The sequence below is a fragment of the Neomonachus schauinslandi genome, chromosome 1 (assembly GCF_002201575.2).
Source record: "Neomonachus schauinslandi chromosome 1, ASM220157v2, whole genome shotgun sequence".
Lineage (NCBI taxonomy): Eukaryota > Metazoa > Chordata > Mammalia > Carnivora > Phocidae > Neomonachus > Neomonachus schauinslandi.
Genome location: NC_058403.1, coordinates 185022312 through 185040679, shown reverse-complemented (window position 1 = coordinate 185040679; position 18368 = coordinate 185022312). Strand labels below are relative to the sequence as shown.

At 36.8% G+C, this 18368-nt stretch overlaps 1 protein-coding gene across 2 annotated transcripts in view; it reads left to right on the top strand.

Annotated features, from left to right (window-relative positions):
- The window catches only part of PTPRG (protein tyrosine phosphatase receptor type G), a 701884-nt gene extending 684533 nt beyond the window's left edge, over window positions 1-17351 (top strand). For both annotated transcript variants that reach the window (XM_021695223.1, XM_044921263.1), the window contains 2 exons: window positions 13127-13262; window positions 13819-17351. In XM_021695223.1, coding sequence (XP_021550898.1) covers window positions 13127-13262; window positions 13819-13965 — 283 coding nt within the window. In that variant the 3' untranslated portion in view covers window positions 13966-17351. The remainder of the gene's footprint in view (window positions 1-13126; window positions 13263-13818) is intronic.
- Window positions 17352-18368: the final 1017 nt, after the last annotated feature.

Genomic DNA, 18368 nt, shown 5'->3' with positions numbered 1-18368 from the left:
ATTACCCAAGCATATTAAACAGCTGCTCGTGGTAGTGCAATGTTCTGAACACCACTTAGCTTTCAGTTTCCATCCTACCTACTTTTTGTACCTGTAAATATCCCTTCCTGATGGCCCACAAACACCTCAAATGTAGCATGTCTAAAAACAAACTCATCATCTTCCCCGCCTGTCCCCAGCCCCAGAGTTGGGCAAACCAGAAACGTGCCAGAGTCCTTTTGGTATGCCCCCTCACCTCCACATCTCACTGGAAGGAAGACTCCACGAGTCTTCTTGATGTCACCCATTCTCTCAGTACACTTTTCAAATTCCTTTACGATCCGGTCGAAGCAATCCTCCATTGACTTCCTGCAGGCCACCTTGCCCCTGCAGATACTATTTCCCTTGAGGGCTTTTTCAGTCAACAGACACTTTATCATTTAAAATCACTAACAAACATCACATTCTTACCAGTGTTCTTGGGTAGCACATCCTGTTGCAACTGCTTGTTCACAGGATTGTCACCCCCACCTTGTTGAGACCAGCAGAGGTAACTCATTTGTCCCAGTCTCCACTGGGTGAAGCTCAATGCCTGGTACAGAATGGGTACTGTGCTTCAAACTGACCTACAAATTAAGGATATGTACAGTATCCTTAATATGAACTTTCCCCAGAGAGCCTTGTGCCTTGCATTTTGTTTCTTGTTATCTTGCCTCCTTATGAATGTTTAAGCTCTATCAAAACTAGAAGTGAGCAGGTCGGAAGAGAAAGCCTCGCTGCTTGCACTTTAAGAGTTGAACTTTGAGTGGACAAACTTGATATTTATCGGGTCTACACAGAGATCTCTTAACACCTACTCTCAGGGTTCTCAGCTGTGTGCCAGATGGATAAAGTTTCTAGATAAATGATCTAAGGATAAAATTCCACACCCAAAAGTAAACTGATTCTATTTGAAGGCAAGCACAGCTTAAAGGCAAACAGCTTTATTCACAGCATCCTGTATTCGAGACCATTCTGTTCAGAGACTCATCTATCAGCATTACTGTCAGATTTTTTAAGCAGAGCTTACATTCCAACAGAAGAACTTTGGAACATAAGCACGGTCTTTACAGTCTCATGAGACTACAGAGTAGACGTTCACTCACAGAAGAACAGTTTCATTTAATATTATTCACTGCGGAGGTATATCTATCATCCTGTTAGAGCTCCTAGAAGGCTAATTCCATTAACAAAGTATGATGTGAGTACTGCAGGTTGGGAAGGAGGCCATTAAAAGGTCAAAACTATTTTCATAATAATGCAAAGATACCATTTGCCTTGTTCATTCTCACTCTGATGGCTACCATAATGTGTGCTTGCATGGTTTTGTGTTTAACATTTTCTCAGTTCCAATTTTTGATACAGTAAATATCAATAGATACAGCCCAAATAAGCAAAAGCTCTTTGAGGATCACCAATAACCTTTTATTTTCATTTGATCCTGAGATAAGCCATAGGAGATGCAGAACTGTATGGACCGCTTTCTCTGTCAACTGCTGCAAAGATACCCACAAATATAACTAATTCTGTTTTTCATTTGAACCTCAACATTACTGCACTAGGAAGATAATTTTAGGATCCCTTAACATGAGAAAATAGGCAGTGTGAAGCTAATAGGGCCTGTGTACACAAAGCTACCATAATTTGTGGGGTCCCATGTAAAATGAAAATGCAGGAACTCTTGTTCAAAAATTAAGAATTTCCAGATGAAGAATTCAAAGTAATAGTCATAAATATGCCCACCAGGCTCGAGAGAAGAGTGGATGAACTCAGAACCTCAACAAAGAAATAGAAAATACAAAAAAGAACCAATAACTGAAATGAAAAACACACTAGAGGGAATCACGGCATGTGCATATATGCTAACATTCCCATTATAGGGGTCCCAGAAGAAGAAGAGAGAGGGAGGGGTAGAAACTTCCCTAAACTGGAGAAGGAAACAAACATCCAAGTACAGGAAGCAGAAACCCCAAACAAGATGAACCAAGGGAAGTCCACAGCAAGACACATAATAATTACAAAGATAGAGAATCTTAAAAGCATCAAGAGAAAAGCACTAGTTATTTAGAAGGGAAGCCCCATAAGGCTATCAGCTGATTCTTCAGCAGAAACCTGCAGTCCAGAAGGGAGTGGCATGATATATTCAAAGTGTAGAAAGGAAAAAAAAACCACAACCAAGAATACTATACCCAGTTAACATTCAGAATTGAAGAGATAGTTTACCAAACAAAAATTAAGAGTTCATCACCACTGATCCAGCCTTAGAAGAAATGCTAAAGATGACCCTTTAAGTGAAAAAGGAAAGGCTGTAAGTAGAAGAAAATTATGAAAGAAAAAAATTTTACTGGTAAAAGCAAATACATAGTAAAGGTAGAATCAATCGTAAAGCTAGTATAAAGGTTAAAAGGTGAAACTAATATCTAAAGAATTAAGGGATTCACAAAAAGATGTACAATACAGCATCATACACACAAAATGTGTAGCTTTTAGAATGTGTTTGAACTTAAGCAACCACCAACTTAAAATAGACTGCTATATACTTAGGATGTTATATATGAACCTTATAGAAATCATAAACCCAAAACCTGTGATGGATACATTAAAAATAAAGAGAAAGGAATCAAAACACTAGAGAAAGTCACAGGGAAAAGAGCAAGAGAAGAAGGAACATAGAAGAACTATAAAAATAACCAGAAAACAATGAACAAAATGGCAATAAGTACATATCTCTCAATAATTATTTTAAGTATTAAATGTTCAATCAAAAAACATAGGGTGACTGAATGGATTTAAAAAAACAAAAACCCTGTCCAGATGCTGCCTGTAAGAGACTCCCTTCAGCCCCAAACACATATACAGACTGGAAGTTGAGGGGATGGAAAAAGATATTCCATGCAAATGGAAACAAAACAAGCTGGGGTAGCAGTATTTATATCAGACAAAGTAGACTTTAAAACAAAGAATGTAATGAGACAAGGACATTTCCATAATGATAAAAGGATCCAGGGCGCCTGGGTGGCTCAGTCAGTTAAGCATCTGCCTTCAGTTCAGGTCATGATCTCAGGGTCCTGGGATGGAGCCCTGCATCGGGCTCCCTGCTCAGTGAGGAGTCTGCTTCTCCCTCTGCCCCCACCCCTGCTTGTGCTTGCTCTCTCAAATAAAATTTTAAAAAAGAAGAAGGATCAATCCAACAAGAGGATATACAATTATAAGTATCTATGCACCCAACATAGGAGCACCTAAATATATAAAAATATTAAGACAAAAAAAATATATATATATTAACAGACATAGAGGGGGAAACTGACAGTAATAAAATAGGTCATCCAGACAAAAAATTCATAAAGAAACATTGGCTTTGAACAACACATTAGACCAGATGGATTTAACAGATACATACAGAACATTCCATCTTGAACAGAATACACATTCTTTTCAAGTGCATATGGAATATTCTACAGGATAGATCACATATTAGGCATAAAACAAGTCTCCATAGGTTTAAAAAGACTGAAATCACATCAAACATTTTTTCTGACCACAACAGTATGAAACTAAATTATAAGAAAAAAAACTGGAAAAAATACAAACATATGGAGGATGAGTTAAGAAATCAAAGAGGAAATAAAAAAATACCTGGAGGAAATTAAAATGGGAACACAAAATCTTTGAGGTTCAAAATCTTTTGAGATGGGGCACCTGGGTGGCTCAATCAGTTAAACGTCTGCCTTCTGCTCAGGTCATGATCCCAGGGTCCTGGGATCAAGTCCTGCACCAGGCTCCCTGCTCAGCAGGGAGTCTGCTTCTCCATCTGCCCCTCACCCCACTCGTGTTCTCTCTCTCTTTCTGCCTCTCAAATAAATAAATAAAATCTTAAAAAAAAATCTTTTGAGATGCAGCAAAAGCAGTTTTTAAAAGAAAATTTATAGCAATACAGGCCTACCTCAAGAAACACAAAAAAATCTCGGTCCAACCTTAGTAATCTAAAGGAACTAGGAAAAGAACAAAGCCAAAATTTAGTAGAAGGAAGGAAATAATAAAGATCAGAGTGGAAATAAATGGAGACTTAAGAAACTATAGAAAAGATCAATGAAACAAAGACCTGGTTCTTTGAAAAGATAGGCAAGACTGAGAAACTTTTAACCAGACTCCTCAAGAAAGCAAGCAGACTAAAATAACATCAGAAATGAAAGAGAAGTTATAACCAACACCAAAGAAATACAAAGGATTATAGTAGACTACTATTAAAAATTATAAGCTAGCAAATGAGACAAACCTAGAAGACCTAGAAAAATTCTTAGAAAAAACTTCCAAGGCTGAAGTAGGTGTAGAAAATCTGAACAAACCAATTACTAGTAACAAAATTGAATCTGTAATGAAAACCTCCTAACAAACAAAGTCCAGGACCAAATGGCTTCACAGAAGAACTCTACCAAACATATTTTTAAAGATTTTATTTCTTTGTGAGAGAGAGAGAGAGAGAGAGAGAACAAGTGGGGGGGGAGAAGCAGAGGGAGAGGGACAAGCAGACTCCACGCTGAGCATGAAGCCCAACAGTGAACTTGATCCCACGACCCTGAGATCATGACCTTAGCCAAAATCAGGAGTCGGATACTTAGCTGACTGAGCCACCTAGGTGCCCCTCTACCAAACATTTAAAGTAGAGTTAATACCTATCCTTCTCAAACTATTCCAAAAGCAAAACAGAAGAGGAAGGAATTTATTCTAAGAGGCCACCATTACCCTGCTACCAAAACCAAAGATACTACAAAAAAAGAGAAAATGACAGGCAATATCTCTGACAAACACAGATGCAAAAATCTTTAACAAAATATTAGCAAACTAAATTCAGTTCTGATCTCCAGGATCAGATGGGATTTATTCTGAGGATGGCAAGGATGGTTTGATATCCACAAATCAATCACATGATATACCACATTAACAAAATGAAGGATAAAAATTATGATTATGGCAATAGATTCAGAAAAAGCATTTGACAAAATTCAACGTCTACTCTTGATGATAAAAACTCTCAACAGAGGGAGTTTACAGGGAACATACCTACATATAATAAAGGCCATATATGACAAACACAGCTAATATTATACTCAATGATGATAAGCTAAAAACTTTTCCTCTAAGATTAGGAACAAGAAAAGGATGTCCACTGTCACCATTTTTATTCAACAAAGTACCTACAGTCTTAGCCACAATAATCAGACAAGAAAATATAATAAAAAGGCATACAAATTGGTAAGGAAGAGGTAAAACTGTCACTATTTGCAGATAGTACTACACATAGAATGAATGAATTTAGTAAAGTTGCTGGATACAAAATCAATATACAGAAATCTGTTGCATTTCTATACAACAACAAGTGGCCGAAAACAAGAACACAATCCCATTTATAATTACATCAAAAAGAACAGAATAACTAGGCATAAACCTAACCAAGAAGATGAAAGACCTATACTCTGAAAACTTTAAGATGCTGATGAAAAAGACTGAAGATGACACAAATGGAAAGATATACCATTCTTATTTTAAGTTATTATTAAAATGTCCATACTACCCAAAATAACCTATAGATTCAATGCAATTCTTACCAGAACTAGAATAAATAACCCTAAAATTTGCATGGAACTATGAAAGACCACTAACAGCAAAAGCAATTTTGAGAAAGAAGAACAAAGCTGGAGGTCCCTGATTTCAAACTATACTACAAAGCTGTAGTAATCAAAACAGTATGATGGTACTCACACAAAAACAGATACCTGGATCAATGGAGCAGAATAAAGAGCCCAGAAATAAACCCACGCTTATATGATCAAGTAATCTACAACAAAGAAGGCAATAATATACAAAGGGGAAAAGACAGTCTTTTCAGTAAGTGGTACTGGGAAAACTAGATAGCTACAAGCAAAACAAAAAGTTAAAAAACCAAAAAAACGGGACCACTTTCTTACACCATACACAAAAATAAACTCAAAATGGATTAAAGACCTAAATGTGAGACCTGAAACCATTAAAGAAAATACTAGCAGTGATCTCTTGGACATCAGCCTTAGCATTATTTTTCTGGATCTGTCTCCTCAGGCAAAGGAAACAAAAGCGCAAATAAACAGTTGAGACAACATCAAACTACAAAGCTTTTGCATAGTCAAGGAAACCAACAAAACAAAGTGCAGCCTACTGAATGGGAGAAGACATTGGCAAATGGTATATCTGATATGGAGCTAATATACAAAATATATGAAGAACTCATAAAACTTAAAATTTAAAAAAAAAAAAAACCTGATTAAAAGTGGGCAGAGGACCTGAATCAACCTTTGTCCAAAGAAAATATCCAAAGATGACCAACAGACATATGAAAAGGTGCTCAGTACCACTAATCATCAGGGAGAAGCAAATCAAAATCACAGTGATATGTCACCTCGCACCAGTCAGAATGGCTAATACAAAAAGGGGAAGTAACAAGTGTTGGCGAGGATGTAAAGAAAAGGGAACCCTTGTGCACCGTTTGTGAGAATATAAATTGGTGAAGCCACTGTATAAAACCGTACAGCGGTTCCTCAGAAAAGTAAAAATAGGAATACCATGTGATCCTGGAATTCCATTTCTGGGTATGTATCAGAAGAAAACAAAAGCACTGATTGAAAAAGATGCACACACCCCTAGGTTTATTGCAGCATTATTTACAATAGCCACAATATGGAAGAAACCTTAAGTGTCCATAAACAGATGAGTGGATAAAGAAGACGTAGTATATACATACATACAATGGGATATTACTCAGCCATAAAAAAGAAGGAACTCTCACCATTTAAAACAACATGGGTGGAACTAGAGAGTATTAGGCTAAGTGAAATAAGTCCTATAAAGACAAATACCACATAGGGGCACCTGGGTGGGTCAGTCGTTAAGCGTCTGCCGTCAGCTGAGGTCATGATCTCAGGGTCATGGGATCGAGCCCCACATCGGGCTCCCTGCTCGGCCGGAAGCCTGCTTCTCCCTCTCCCACTCCCCCACTTGTGTTCCTCTCTCGCTGTGTCTCTGTCAAATAAATAAATAAAATCTTTAAAAAAGAAAAAAAGACAAATACCACATAGTTTTACATCTGTGTGGAATCTAAAAAACAAAAACAGAATAGACTCAATACACAGAGCAAACTGGTGGTTGTCAGAGGGCAGTGGGGAGATGGGCAAAACCAGTGAAGGGGATTAGTAGGTACAAACTTCCAGTTATAAGTAAATCACAGGGATGAAAAGTACAGCATAGGGAATATAGTTAATAATACTGTAATAACTTTGGTCGCTACACTTATCTTGATGAATATTTCATAACGTGTATACTTGTTAAATCACTAGGTTATATACCTGAAACTAATATTGTATGTCAGCTATACCTCAGTGAAAAAATAATGTACAGATGGCAACAATACAGCATTAAACTAAGTGCAGGACTCTTCTGAGGAGACCCATCAAAGTGCAGGACTCTCCGCAACTACACAGAGTGAAGCCAGGAAACAGGCCCTGGCTGCAGTCAGATCCAGATTGATCACCGAATTCTGCTTAACACTGCCTCCCGCTGGTTGTCACAGGAAACACTCTTGCACTCATCTCACTCATTTCTTCAGACATTTTTTCCGACTTTATTTTCTCATTCACGTCCCAAGTTTTAATTTCTTAAAGTCCTGTGGAAGGCTTTTGTGTTGCCTTTATTCCCCTGGCTTGATGAGTACTCAAGCTTTAACTCTGTTTTCCTTCCTGCCATATTGATTTCTAAGGGAAGCTTTGCTTTCTTCATAGTGACAGGGTTATAACTCTAAATTTCATTCTTAGGATTTTTAAAACCTCTTAAAAGCAAAGGTAGGATAATTGTAACTATATGGAACAGTAAAAAGTATCATTAAATGGGCAGGGGCATATACACTGACAAAATAAGGAACCCCAATGTGTTTTAAAATGAACATAGAGGGCGCCTGGGTGGCTCAGTCGGTTAAGCGACTGCCTTCGGCTCAGGTCATGATCCTGGAGTCCCGGGATCGAGTCCCGCATCGGGCTTCCTGCTCGGCGGGGAGCCTGCTTCTCCCTCTGACCCTCCCCCATCTCGTGCTCTCTCTCTCTGTCTCATTCTCGCTCTCAAATAAATAAAATTTTAAAAAAAAAAATAAATAAAATAAAATAAAATAAAATGAACATAGAACACTTAAAAACATTACTTACATCAGGTAAGTAAAGTACAAAAGTACTTTAAGTACTTTTATTTCCTTGAGGTATGGGCAAGACAAAAATACATTTGGGGCTCTTTCTTAACGGCACTAAATAAACATTGCTCTCAATGGGCTCTTTGAAAAAGGAAAACTACCAAAGCCAATGTATTTATACACTATTCTTCTTTTATCTAGGTTATAAATTACTTGTATCACTTTTTCACCAAGTCCTTGTAGTTTGAAGTGCAAATCCATGAAACTTGATACACATCCTTTAATCCTATCCTACTTAATTGCTAAACTTCTGAGAATGGCCTTCATTTTTTCAGGCTTTATCCTTTCATTATAATGCTTGGTATGTAGAAGATACTTAAATTATCTGTATATTTGACTAATTTGACTTAGTTTCCAGTCATGTTTGAAATCTTACTGTGTAGATACTTCCTTTTAATTTAGGTACTTATTTGAGAGTGGCAAAAATCTAGGAAAGGCAATCCAAGGAAAGGCCAGAGTAATCCTACAGAGCTTACACACTATATAATAAAATAATAAAATATGTAATACCTGACTTTTCTGAATAGCTATAGATAGCTCTAAGAAAAAGATAAAGTGGGGGGAAAAGGGTCCTGAGTCTTAACAGTTTCACTAGAACAGAGTAAAGCAAAGGTTAGATTTTATCTAAAAAAAAAAAGGTATGCTAAAATGAGAAGGTATACTCGTACAATTCAGAATGTGAGGAAAGCCATCAAATCAACAACAACAAAAAAGTGATTCAGTTACTAGAGCAGTATTAAGAGAATTTAAAAATATATGCCCTGAGATCTAACAGAAGACTATGACCTTAATCAGAAACATGTATTATTAAGCAGAAACAAATGAGAGTCTAAGAAATGGGAAAAACAAGATGGGCTAGTAGTGGTAGAACAGATAGAAGTGAAATCAAACTCCATTACGGAAGCTAGATAAGTTCTAACATATGTCTGAGAGGTGATCCATGTTGAGAAAAGAGACTAAGAAGAAGAGATAATGGCTGAGATTTTCTAAGAACTGAATAAAAGGATGAATAAAGTCTCATAAAACATAAAATTTTGAAAAATGGTAAAGAAAAAAATAACGGAAGGCATAAAATAACATTGGGAAGGAAAAGATCTACCATTGATCTGTAATTACATAAAAACTATTTGATAACTGTTAATTTGCTTAGGCGTGACAATGTTTACATACTTTTAAAAATCTTTATCTTTTAATTCTTACACAAAAATACTAATGAATAAAATATTTGGGATATGCTTCAAAGTATATGGGAGAGGAAGTAGATGGGAAACAAGTTTGGCCATGAGCCCATGACAACTGGAACTGAGGAATGGCTACGTGAAGGTGACTGTGCTTGTGCGTACGTTTGATGTTTTCTAAGAATAAAAGGTTAATGGGTGCCTGGGTGGCTCAGTTGGTTAAGCGACTGCCTTCGGCTCAGGTCATGATCCTGGAGTCCCGGGATCGAGTCCCGCATCGGGCTCCCTGCTCAGCAGGGAGTCTGCTTCTCCCTCTGACCTTCCTCCTTCTCATGCTCTCTGTCTCTCATTCTCTCTCTCTCAAATAAATAAATAAAATCTTAATAATAAAAAAAATAAAAGGTTAAAAATAGAAATATTTTAAAGGAAATAAACACTTGAAATTCTTTATACTAATAAACGTTGAAGAACTGAATACACAGGTGAGTTCCCAAACTGTTAAGGTCCACCAAGTCCTCATCAGGCTACCCTTGAACAGTAACACAGGAAATTTAATGTAACCATGGTTAAAAAAAAAGGCTAGCACCAGAATGGAAAAGTATAGGCCAATCTTACTTATTTGATTATGGATGTAAAAATCTAAGTAAAATACTGTCAAATAAAATCAAGTGTATTGGGTTAAAAGAATTTTGTATCATGGAAAAGTAAGATCTGCCCTAAGGCTTATAGAGGTGGTTAAATGTTACCACTGTTCTCTCAAGTGAATGCAGGACATTATCAAAGGAATTTCTAAAAAAGCCAATAGATGTTGGAAAGTGCAGAATAAAATCACACTCACTCATGATCTCCCTCCCCCTCCAAAAAAACACTCTTAGCAAACTGAAAGTCAAAAGCCTCTTCTTGAACTTGATAAATGTTATTTATTGGAAGCCTACAGCAAACATTCTTATTTAATACTAAAAACTTAGTAGCTTTACCATTAAAGAAAACAATGATACCTCCTTACAAATACCGGTTAGAATGCAGAGCTATTGGGTTCTAGCCAATGCAATAAAAGCAAAAGATAGAAAAAACATAAAAGTTGAAAAGAGACAAAACTGATATTGGTAGATAAAATGTAGCCAACTTCCTAGAGAATCCACCAATTACTAGGAACTTAACTGCGTGGCTGGATACAAGTTCACCATGTGAAAATCAATAACTTTCCTATATATCAACTAAAACCAAGCAAAATGTCATAAAGAGAGGCCATTCTTAGGAGTAACAAACTCAAACACCTAGAAATTACCCTAAAATGAAAGTGGCAAAGACAATGAAGAAAACTACAAAATATAATTGAAAACTACAAAAGACCCAAACAAAGGGAGCAAAGACCTCATGTTCATGAACAGAAAAACTCAAAAAGATGTTACTTTCCGTATATTCTCAGCCCAAGCTAACCAAAATCGCAACAAAACTTGTATTTCTTGACAATCCAGTTTCAAAATTAATATGAAACAGGATGCGAAGGGATAGAGGGATAGAGGTATCTGGAAATGAGTATACAAGTGAAAATGAAAATATGTTTGAAGCACAAAAGAAAAATGAAACAATGAATGTAGAGACAGCCAAGACTACTGTAGAAACTTGCTTTTTCAGATGTCAAGACTTATCAAAACCTTATGGGAATTAAAGCAAATATGGGGAAATACAAAAAACAAATTGAAGGGCCAGAGAGTTCAGAAACAGGCCTGCATATATGAGGATTTAGTATATGATACAAAGGAAGCTCAAATCAATGAGAAAAGATGAGACTACCCAATTTAAAAAAGTAGTTATCCATGGGAAAAATAACTAAAATCAGACCTTTAATTACATCAAAATAAGACTCAGATGAATTAAACAATGAAATAAAAAATAAAAACAGAAAAATGTAGGAGAATGTTTTTAAAATGCTGGGTTAGAAAAAGCATTCTCAAGATTCCAATTAAGCCAAAAATAAAAGACTGATCAATTTGATTATGTGTAAACTATACTTCAGTTTAACAAAAATGCCTACAAACAATGTTAAGAGAAACTAGAGACTGGAAAAAATATTTACAACTTATCCTACAAATAGAAGAGACAAAGCTAAGAAAAATGGCCAAAGTATATTATTAAACAACTTTAGAAGAGGAACTACAGATGGGCCATAAACCCAGAAGATTCTCCACCTCCCTGGTAATAGAGAAAATGCAAATTAAAATGACATTAGATACAATTTTTCACCCATCAAATTAGCAGAAAGCGTGTCAACTTTAAAATGATGAGGAGAGGGGCGCCTGAGTGGCTTAGTCCATTAAGCGTCTGCCTTCAGCTTAGGTCATGATCTTGGGGTCCTGGGATCGAGCCCCGCGTCAGGCTCCCTGCTCGGTGGGGAGTCCGCTTCTCCCTCTACCCTTCTGTCTCTCTCTCAAATAAATAAGTCTTTAAAAAAAATAAAATGATGAGGAAAAGCAAGTATTCTCCTGCTGGGAAAGGTGTAAACAGGTAACAACCACTAGAAGAGAAATACCGCACTATCTTTAAAACTAAAGATGGGCATACCTGTGACCTAATTCTCCTACTCATGGTACGTCTGTTAGTGGGCACAAGATACGAACAATGGAAATGCCCATCTACAGGGAACAGAGTACATGCAGTATGCATACAGCACATGAAGTCATGCGCTGGGCTGAAATGTACTGATACACCGAACTCTGGGTGGCTAGACCCAAATGTATAACAAGTTTTACCTCTAGATAGGTTACCTCTCACGTTGGGGACTCTGGTCTTTTTGTATTAAAGATGTACAACATCTGTAATGGTTTAATTTTATATAACAATGATCAGCTCAAACTGCACATTTAATAGTTTTTAACAGAATAGTGAGCAGAGGGTATAAAGCTCTAGTTTCATTTCTACCAGCATCACCACCTTGAACAATTCATTTAATCCTGTTTTCTTATCACTGATACACCACCACAGGTTCCTGGAAAAAATGGGGTTGCGAATCTAGCCTGATGAGGAAGTCTACCCTTCTAAGTGCGTGCGCGTGCGTGTGTGTGTGTGTGTGTGTGGAGTGTGCCATATTTTTCCAAGACTTTTATCGAAGGTACTCTTACTAAGTTACACTTCAGTGCCAAAAATAATTACCTAATATGAAATTCATTTTGAAAATTTTCAGACTGCGCTTTGAGCCATATAGTTCCATTTCAAGTCACATTCTGGAAGTTCAATTTAGCTGTTTGGGACGGTTAAAAAAAAAAAATTTTTTTTTTTTTTTTCAGATCCTTTCACCGCCTCTACTTGTCCAGGACCCTGTAGTTGGGTTCCTCATATTCTTTTTCCTGTTATGTCCCCCACCTCGTCCCCAACATTATGTCTCCTATGGCCATCCCCAGTCTAATGTTGAGCCTCTCATTTCATCTGGGATATAAAGCTGAGCATCTGATAAGCCAGCTTGGGAGATTTCACATTCATGAACAAATGTCACCTTTATGCTATAGCCTCTGCATTTACCCCCCGCGAGCATTTCATTCACTTCAAGAAGAGTGGTCAGTGCAGTCTACTTAGCTTCTATGCAAATACATGACATTCATTTCATTCCAAAAATTCAATTCCTTAGAAAATCTGAAATAGCATCTTTTTTTTTCTCCTCTCCAAGGTATGGAGCAGTTTCAGCAGGAATGTTGTGTGCCCTTACCACCCTGTCCCAGCAACTGGAGAATGAAAATGCTGTGGATGTTTTCCAGGTTGCAAAAATGATTAATCTTATGAGGCCTGGAGTATTCACAGACATTGTAAGTACTTTGTTTCTTTGTGAAAGCTGTTCTGTTATCAGCTGAAACTCCGGCTCACACCTGAATTAGAACACTGGTTGTCACCTGGGGATGGTTTTGCCCCTCAGGGTATGTTCGGCAATATCTAGAAACTTTTTGGTTGTCACAACTGGGGATGGAGGAAAGTACTCATTGGAACCTACCCAGAGATGCTGCTAAACATCTTGCAATGCATCAGACAGATCTCTACAACAAAGAATTATCTGCCTCAAAACAGCAGTAGTGATGACATGGAGAAACTCGGTTTTCTAGAGTATGATATTCTCCAGTTACAACATACAGATATTCTATGATCTTAATTCACTGTCAACAGAATTAGTTCCAAACTAACAACGATCCAGGTGACATGCAGAATGCATAAGTCTTGATTATAAAGGCTCCAAGTCACCTTTTTGAAGTTTCTTAGCATAAATGTACATTCTTATTTTTTACAATTACATTTTTAATTGGTCTTGCTACCTTAGATGAAATGACTCAGCTGTTCTTTGTCTCAATTGGACTTCCTCTTGTTTTTCAGGAACAATACCAGTTTGTCTATAAAGCAATGCTCAGCTTGGTCAGCACTAAAGAAAATGGAAATGGTCCCATGACAGTGGACAAAAATGGTGCTGTTCTCATTGCAGATGAATCAGACCCTGCCGAGAGCATGGAATCTCTAGTGTGATTGGAATCCTGAAAGGGCACTTAATTTGTAAAACTTCTGAAGACTGAGAACTTTTTTGAGGCCTTTTTTGCCAGACTCTAGGTTATACAATAACCCAGTTACTTTTTTACACTGATAAAAGTTTTGATATTTATTTTTTGCCATTTTATGTCTTAATGGTATCCTACTGAGCATTTGCACCTCTGTTCATTTCACACAGTGAAACGCAGTTTTCCCTAGTTTGCACTATATGATCAGTGTTACTGCCTATAATCTAATACTAAAGCAAGCCCTGATGTGACATTCCATGACAACATACATGCTACTTTTTAGTTCAGTACAGTGAAGGTCTTTGTTATGACAGTGGATCTTTGTTTATTATTATTATTATTATTATTATTGCTAGAGCAGTTGCATCCTCCTAGCAGGCAATGCTGAGCTTTTCCTCAGTCCTCTCCTATTTTTTTCAGGCACTGCTCCATGCTGTCTGCCTTCTGTATTTTAATGGAGTGAATGGGCATTGTTTTCTTTTAAGGAGTAGCAGGTTCCTGGGAGCTACTAAGACAGTCTATCAACCTCATGGCCTTGAAACAGTTCCATTTATGATGGTGAAGGTATCCATTAAGAAATTAGAAGGCTTTAAGAGCTTTATGTGAACATCACTTATTAGTTAAAGTTATATTCATAGCCTAAAAAAATGCCCAACTGTGTCAAAATAAAGGATATCTCTGTATTACAATTTTCACAGTAGCTATGTGGACGGTGTGTGTTATTTCCATCTTGACCCTCTGAAATAGCTACACCCTACAATGAGGGCTATCTTTTACAATAGAGATATGGCAATATTTTACACATCTCACCTATCCTGTTAGTAACTCTCCATTCATGCTTTTTGGTTTCTAATATCACACCTCATGGCAGATAGAATAATGAAAATTTCTGCAGGTGTGTAATTTTGAAATTAGTCCTCTAAAATATCCCTATTACTCATATAGCTATCTAATAAAAACTACCTATATAGTTAACATTCTTTTCTTTCCTTTTTTGCCAAATGTTTCCTGATAAACCCCATAAATACATACATTCTTCTACTTAGGATAAAAGTGAAAATACTGTATTAGCTAAAGTCTTGGGATAGATTCCCAAGTCTTGTGTAGATTCCCACACATGGGTAAGTCTGATTCAGAGAGAGGAAATCAGAATCTTAAACAGAAGGGGAGATCAACATTCTCAACTAGATTTTAAAAGGAGATGGCTTTGTGTGCTCTTGTGTTGTGGAGCCCCCAGAACAGACACACTTCACTCAAAGAGGCTGATAATCATTACACAGAACCCAAGGAAGTTATTTGATCTAGCCTCGGGAACCGTATTTACCTGGAGTAACTACATAATTGGGAAATTAGGAGAATTAATAAGAAATTTCAGTTCAGTTAGAAAAATAAGCTACTACTGAGATCTGTTCTATTGCGTATTTGCATTTGAGGAATAACTTCTGTTAGAAGTGAAATCATCACCAGAACTGGGCCTGTCACGGAGAAAAGGGTTTTGGTTAATTTTTATGTCAATAAACTTCGACAAAAAAAATCCATACTGGCTACTATCATACTATCTGGGTAGGCTCTATAACATTAATGATAATCAGTGCTGAGGTTCTATTGACCTTCAGTTGGCTGTCTGTGAAGTTTGTCAGAGTGGTGCTATGGAACCAAAGCTGCAAAGGAGAGGCTACAGGCCCAGGTTTGGGAGTTCCAATGCAGAGGCCAGGTTGATGGAGTTTTCATGAACTATGTACCTTGCCAGGGTTAATCTCATGTTTTCATCACAGAAATTCTGCAACATGGAAAACAGTCCACTGTTCACGAACCGTGTAGGTGAGGCTTAAGAAAAGGTGTACAAGTGAGTAGTGTGCTAAATGGTATGTGCTAGAGGAAAGCAACACCTTTGCAGCCCCGCTGCTCCCATCACAGATAATACCAGGAAGCTCTACCGAACACCTGAGGAAGAAAGCTGAACATAGGACCACCACCACTGCCAGAGGCTGAGAGGAATCAGGAAGGGCAAGATTGCAGATCATGGCAAGAGCTAGATCATTTCAGTCAATTAAGCAGATTACACTTCATTTATATATTGATAGGCGTGAACTCTTTTTAGTAGTTGGCACATATTGGACTTGCAGAAGTCATGTTCAAGTTGGGGCTCATGGTCCCTTGGTAATTTTTTCTCTTACAAGTTAACATTGGTTACAAAACAGCAAGTGTTTCCTTCTGTGCTATTTATAGCGGGCTCAAGTCCTAGGAAGGCTTAAGTTCCAACACAGTTCTGTGACCGTTTCTTACACAGGTATCATAGTCATAATAAAAGAAATATAGCTAGTAAACAGAAACATTTAAAAGGATGGTTTGAAGTTCCCTGAGAAAGTATGTGTCCATAGTGGGCTTGAACCAGTCTACAAATCCTGACACACTGAAATCTGAGCAATTGCTATTTGCCCATCTTGCCAAAGTGGTCCAAACACACTTCAGTGAGGACAGTTCTATTCAGCAGTTCCTCACTTTCCCCAGAGAGTGTATCCTGAATATTATTCTTCATTTGTTATTGATGTTAGTATTCTTGCATCTTTCCAGAGGCAGAGAGTTTCAAAGACAGTGTTTTCTTTGAGACATAAACACACTGCTGAACTACACAACAAGGTTATTACCACTTGCACTCAGGGGGAAAGGAAATAGCTATTGCAGACTAACATGTGCTATCTTATAAAATAAGCTTATTGGGTGTATGAATTTAGCTCTAGGTGAACAAAATGCACACTTTGTACAATACTGAGTTGCAGTGATGAGACCAAGTGGCCCTGCTGGGCATCAGAGAAGACCCATATTGCCATCAGGAGAACTCCTGCATCCAAAAGCCACATCATCTTTTATATATGTGTGTGTGTTTAAAAAAGTTACTTCTGAATTTCAAGAATAAGATTAATTGAATTGGCTTTCCTAAATGTTTATGCCTTGGAGCTTTTAGAGTCTATTTCAAGTTGAAGAGTCCAGCATGGTCAGAGAAGGTTATGGTGTTCAAGGTTTGGCTGTTGGAAATTTTAGCCCAGAGTGACATACCGAAATCAACAAATAACCTTAATTATTTTATAATGACACAGCACAACTGCCTTGTTACGAATTTTTTCTTAAATGCATATATACTATATTTAAAAATTAAAATATAGATACCAATTTACCAAAGATACATATTACTAATTCTAAGCAAAAAATAAACCCAAGCTCATCACAATTTAAGAAGTAATAATCAAAATGTAGTTTGTCTTAAGAATTTAGCAGTTATACTGGAAAATGCATTTTCAACTCTTACGTTCTAAATTTTATGTTCAAATGGTGCCAGTGAATTTTTATATGAAGGGAAAATGCCTGCTTTTTTTTTTTTTTAACAGCTATAATTTCACTTACCCCTTTGCGCTTTCCCTTAGTTGCAATTAACATGCAATATTGGCTTCACTTATCTCTAGAAAGAAGGCATGCTACAAATAGGAAGGAATTGTAATAGTATTTGGCCTCTACTTTGTCTTAGCTGTTAAACTGTTTTTAGTATTTTTGTTAAATATTTGCAAAGGGAAGCATTTTCTACAGAGGATAATTACTTTCAAGAAAAATATCTTGAGTTTTAAGAAATAAACATCTCCAGAAAAGGAGACAGCCAATTTTATAAAATGTTGCAACTCTCCAACATTTGGGGTAGTGACTCCTTTTTTGTTAGGACATTTGAAACTAGCAAGCAGCCATGGTTTCTAAAAAAGAAAAAAGAAAAAAAAACCTCAGCCTTCATGTTAATTCATGTTTCTTTCACTTCATTTTGAAATAGCTAAAATCATTAAAACTGTAAATATTTTGTTGCTTGGATAAGCATCTTCTGGGAACTTTGTATCTATGGTATATAATCATAGAATTTTATATTTTCATATAAAGCTAATTTTTTTTCTAGTTTCAACTCCGTCATAGTCTTTTTGTTTTGTTTTGTTTTGTTTGGTTGGTTGGTTTTTTGATTTTTGGTTTTTTGTGGTGGATATGTGAATTCAACTTTGTGTATTGAAGTAGCAAAAACCATCTTTGCATTCCGAAAGATCCAACATGTGTTATTTCTTTGATGCAGTGATTGTGAAAATTGGGTTTTCTTTCTTAATTCCATTGACCATTTGTGCAATAGGAATTAGACATAATTAGTCGCTGAATACATTCGTTGCATTGACCCATTTGGAAAAAGTGGTTGGTTTTTTTTTTTTAGTTCAGGGGGGGAGGGGTTTTGTAACCTGAAATTTTTCCCTTTTTTCTTCTGTTTAAAACTATATCAAATCATTCTATTATAGTGTTATTTAATATGTAAATTGTATTGCTATACATAAAATAAAGTATGGTTTTTGATGT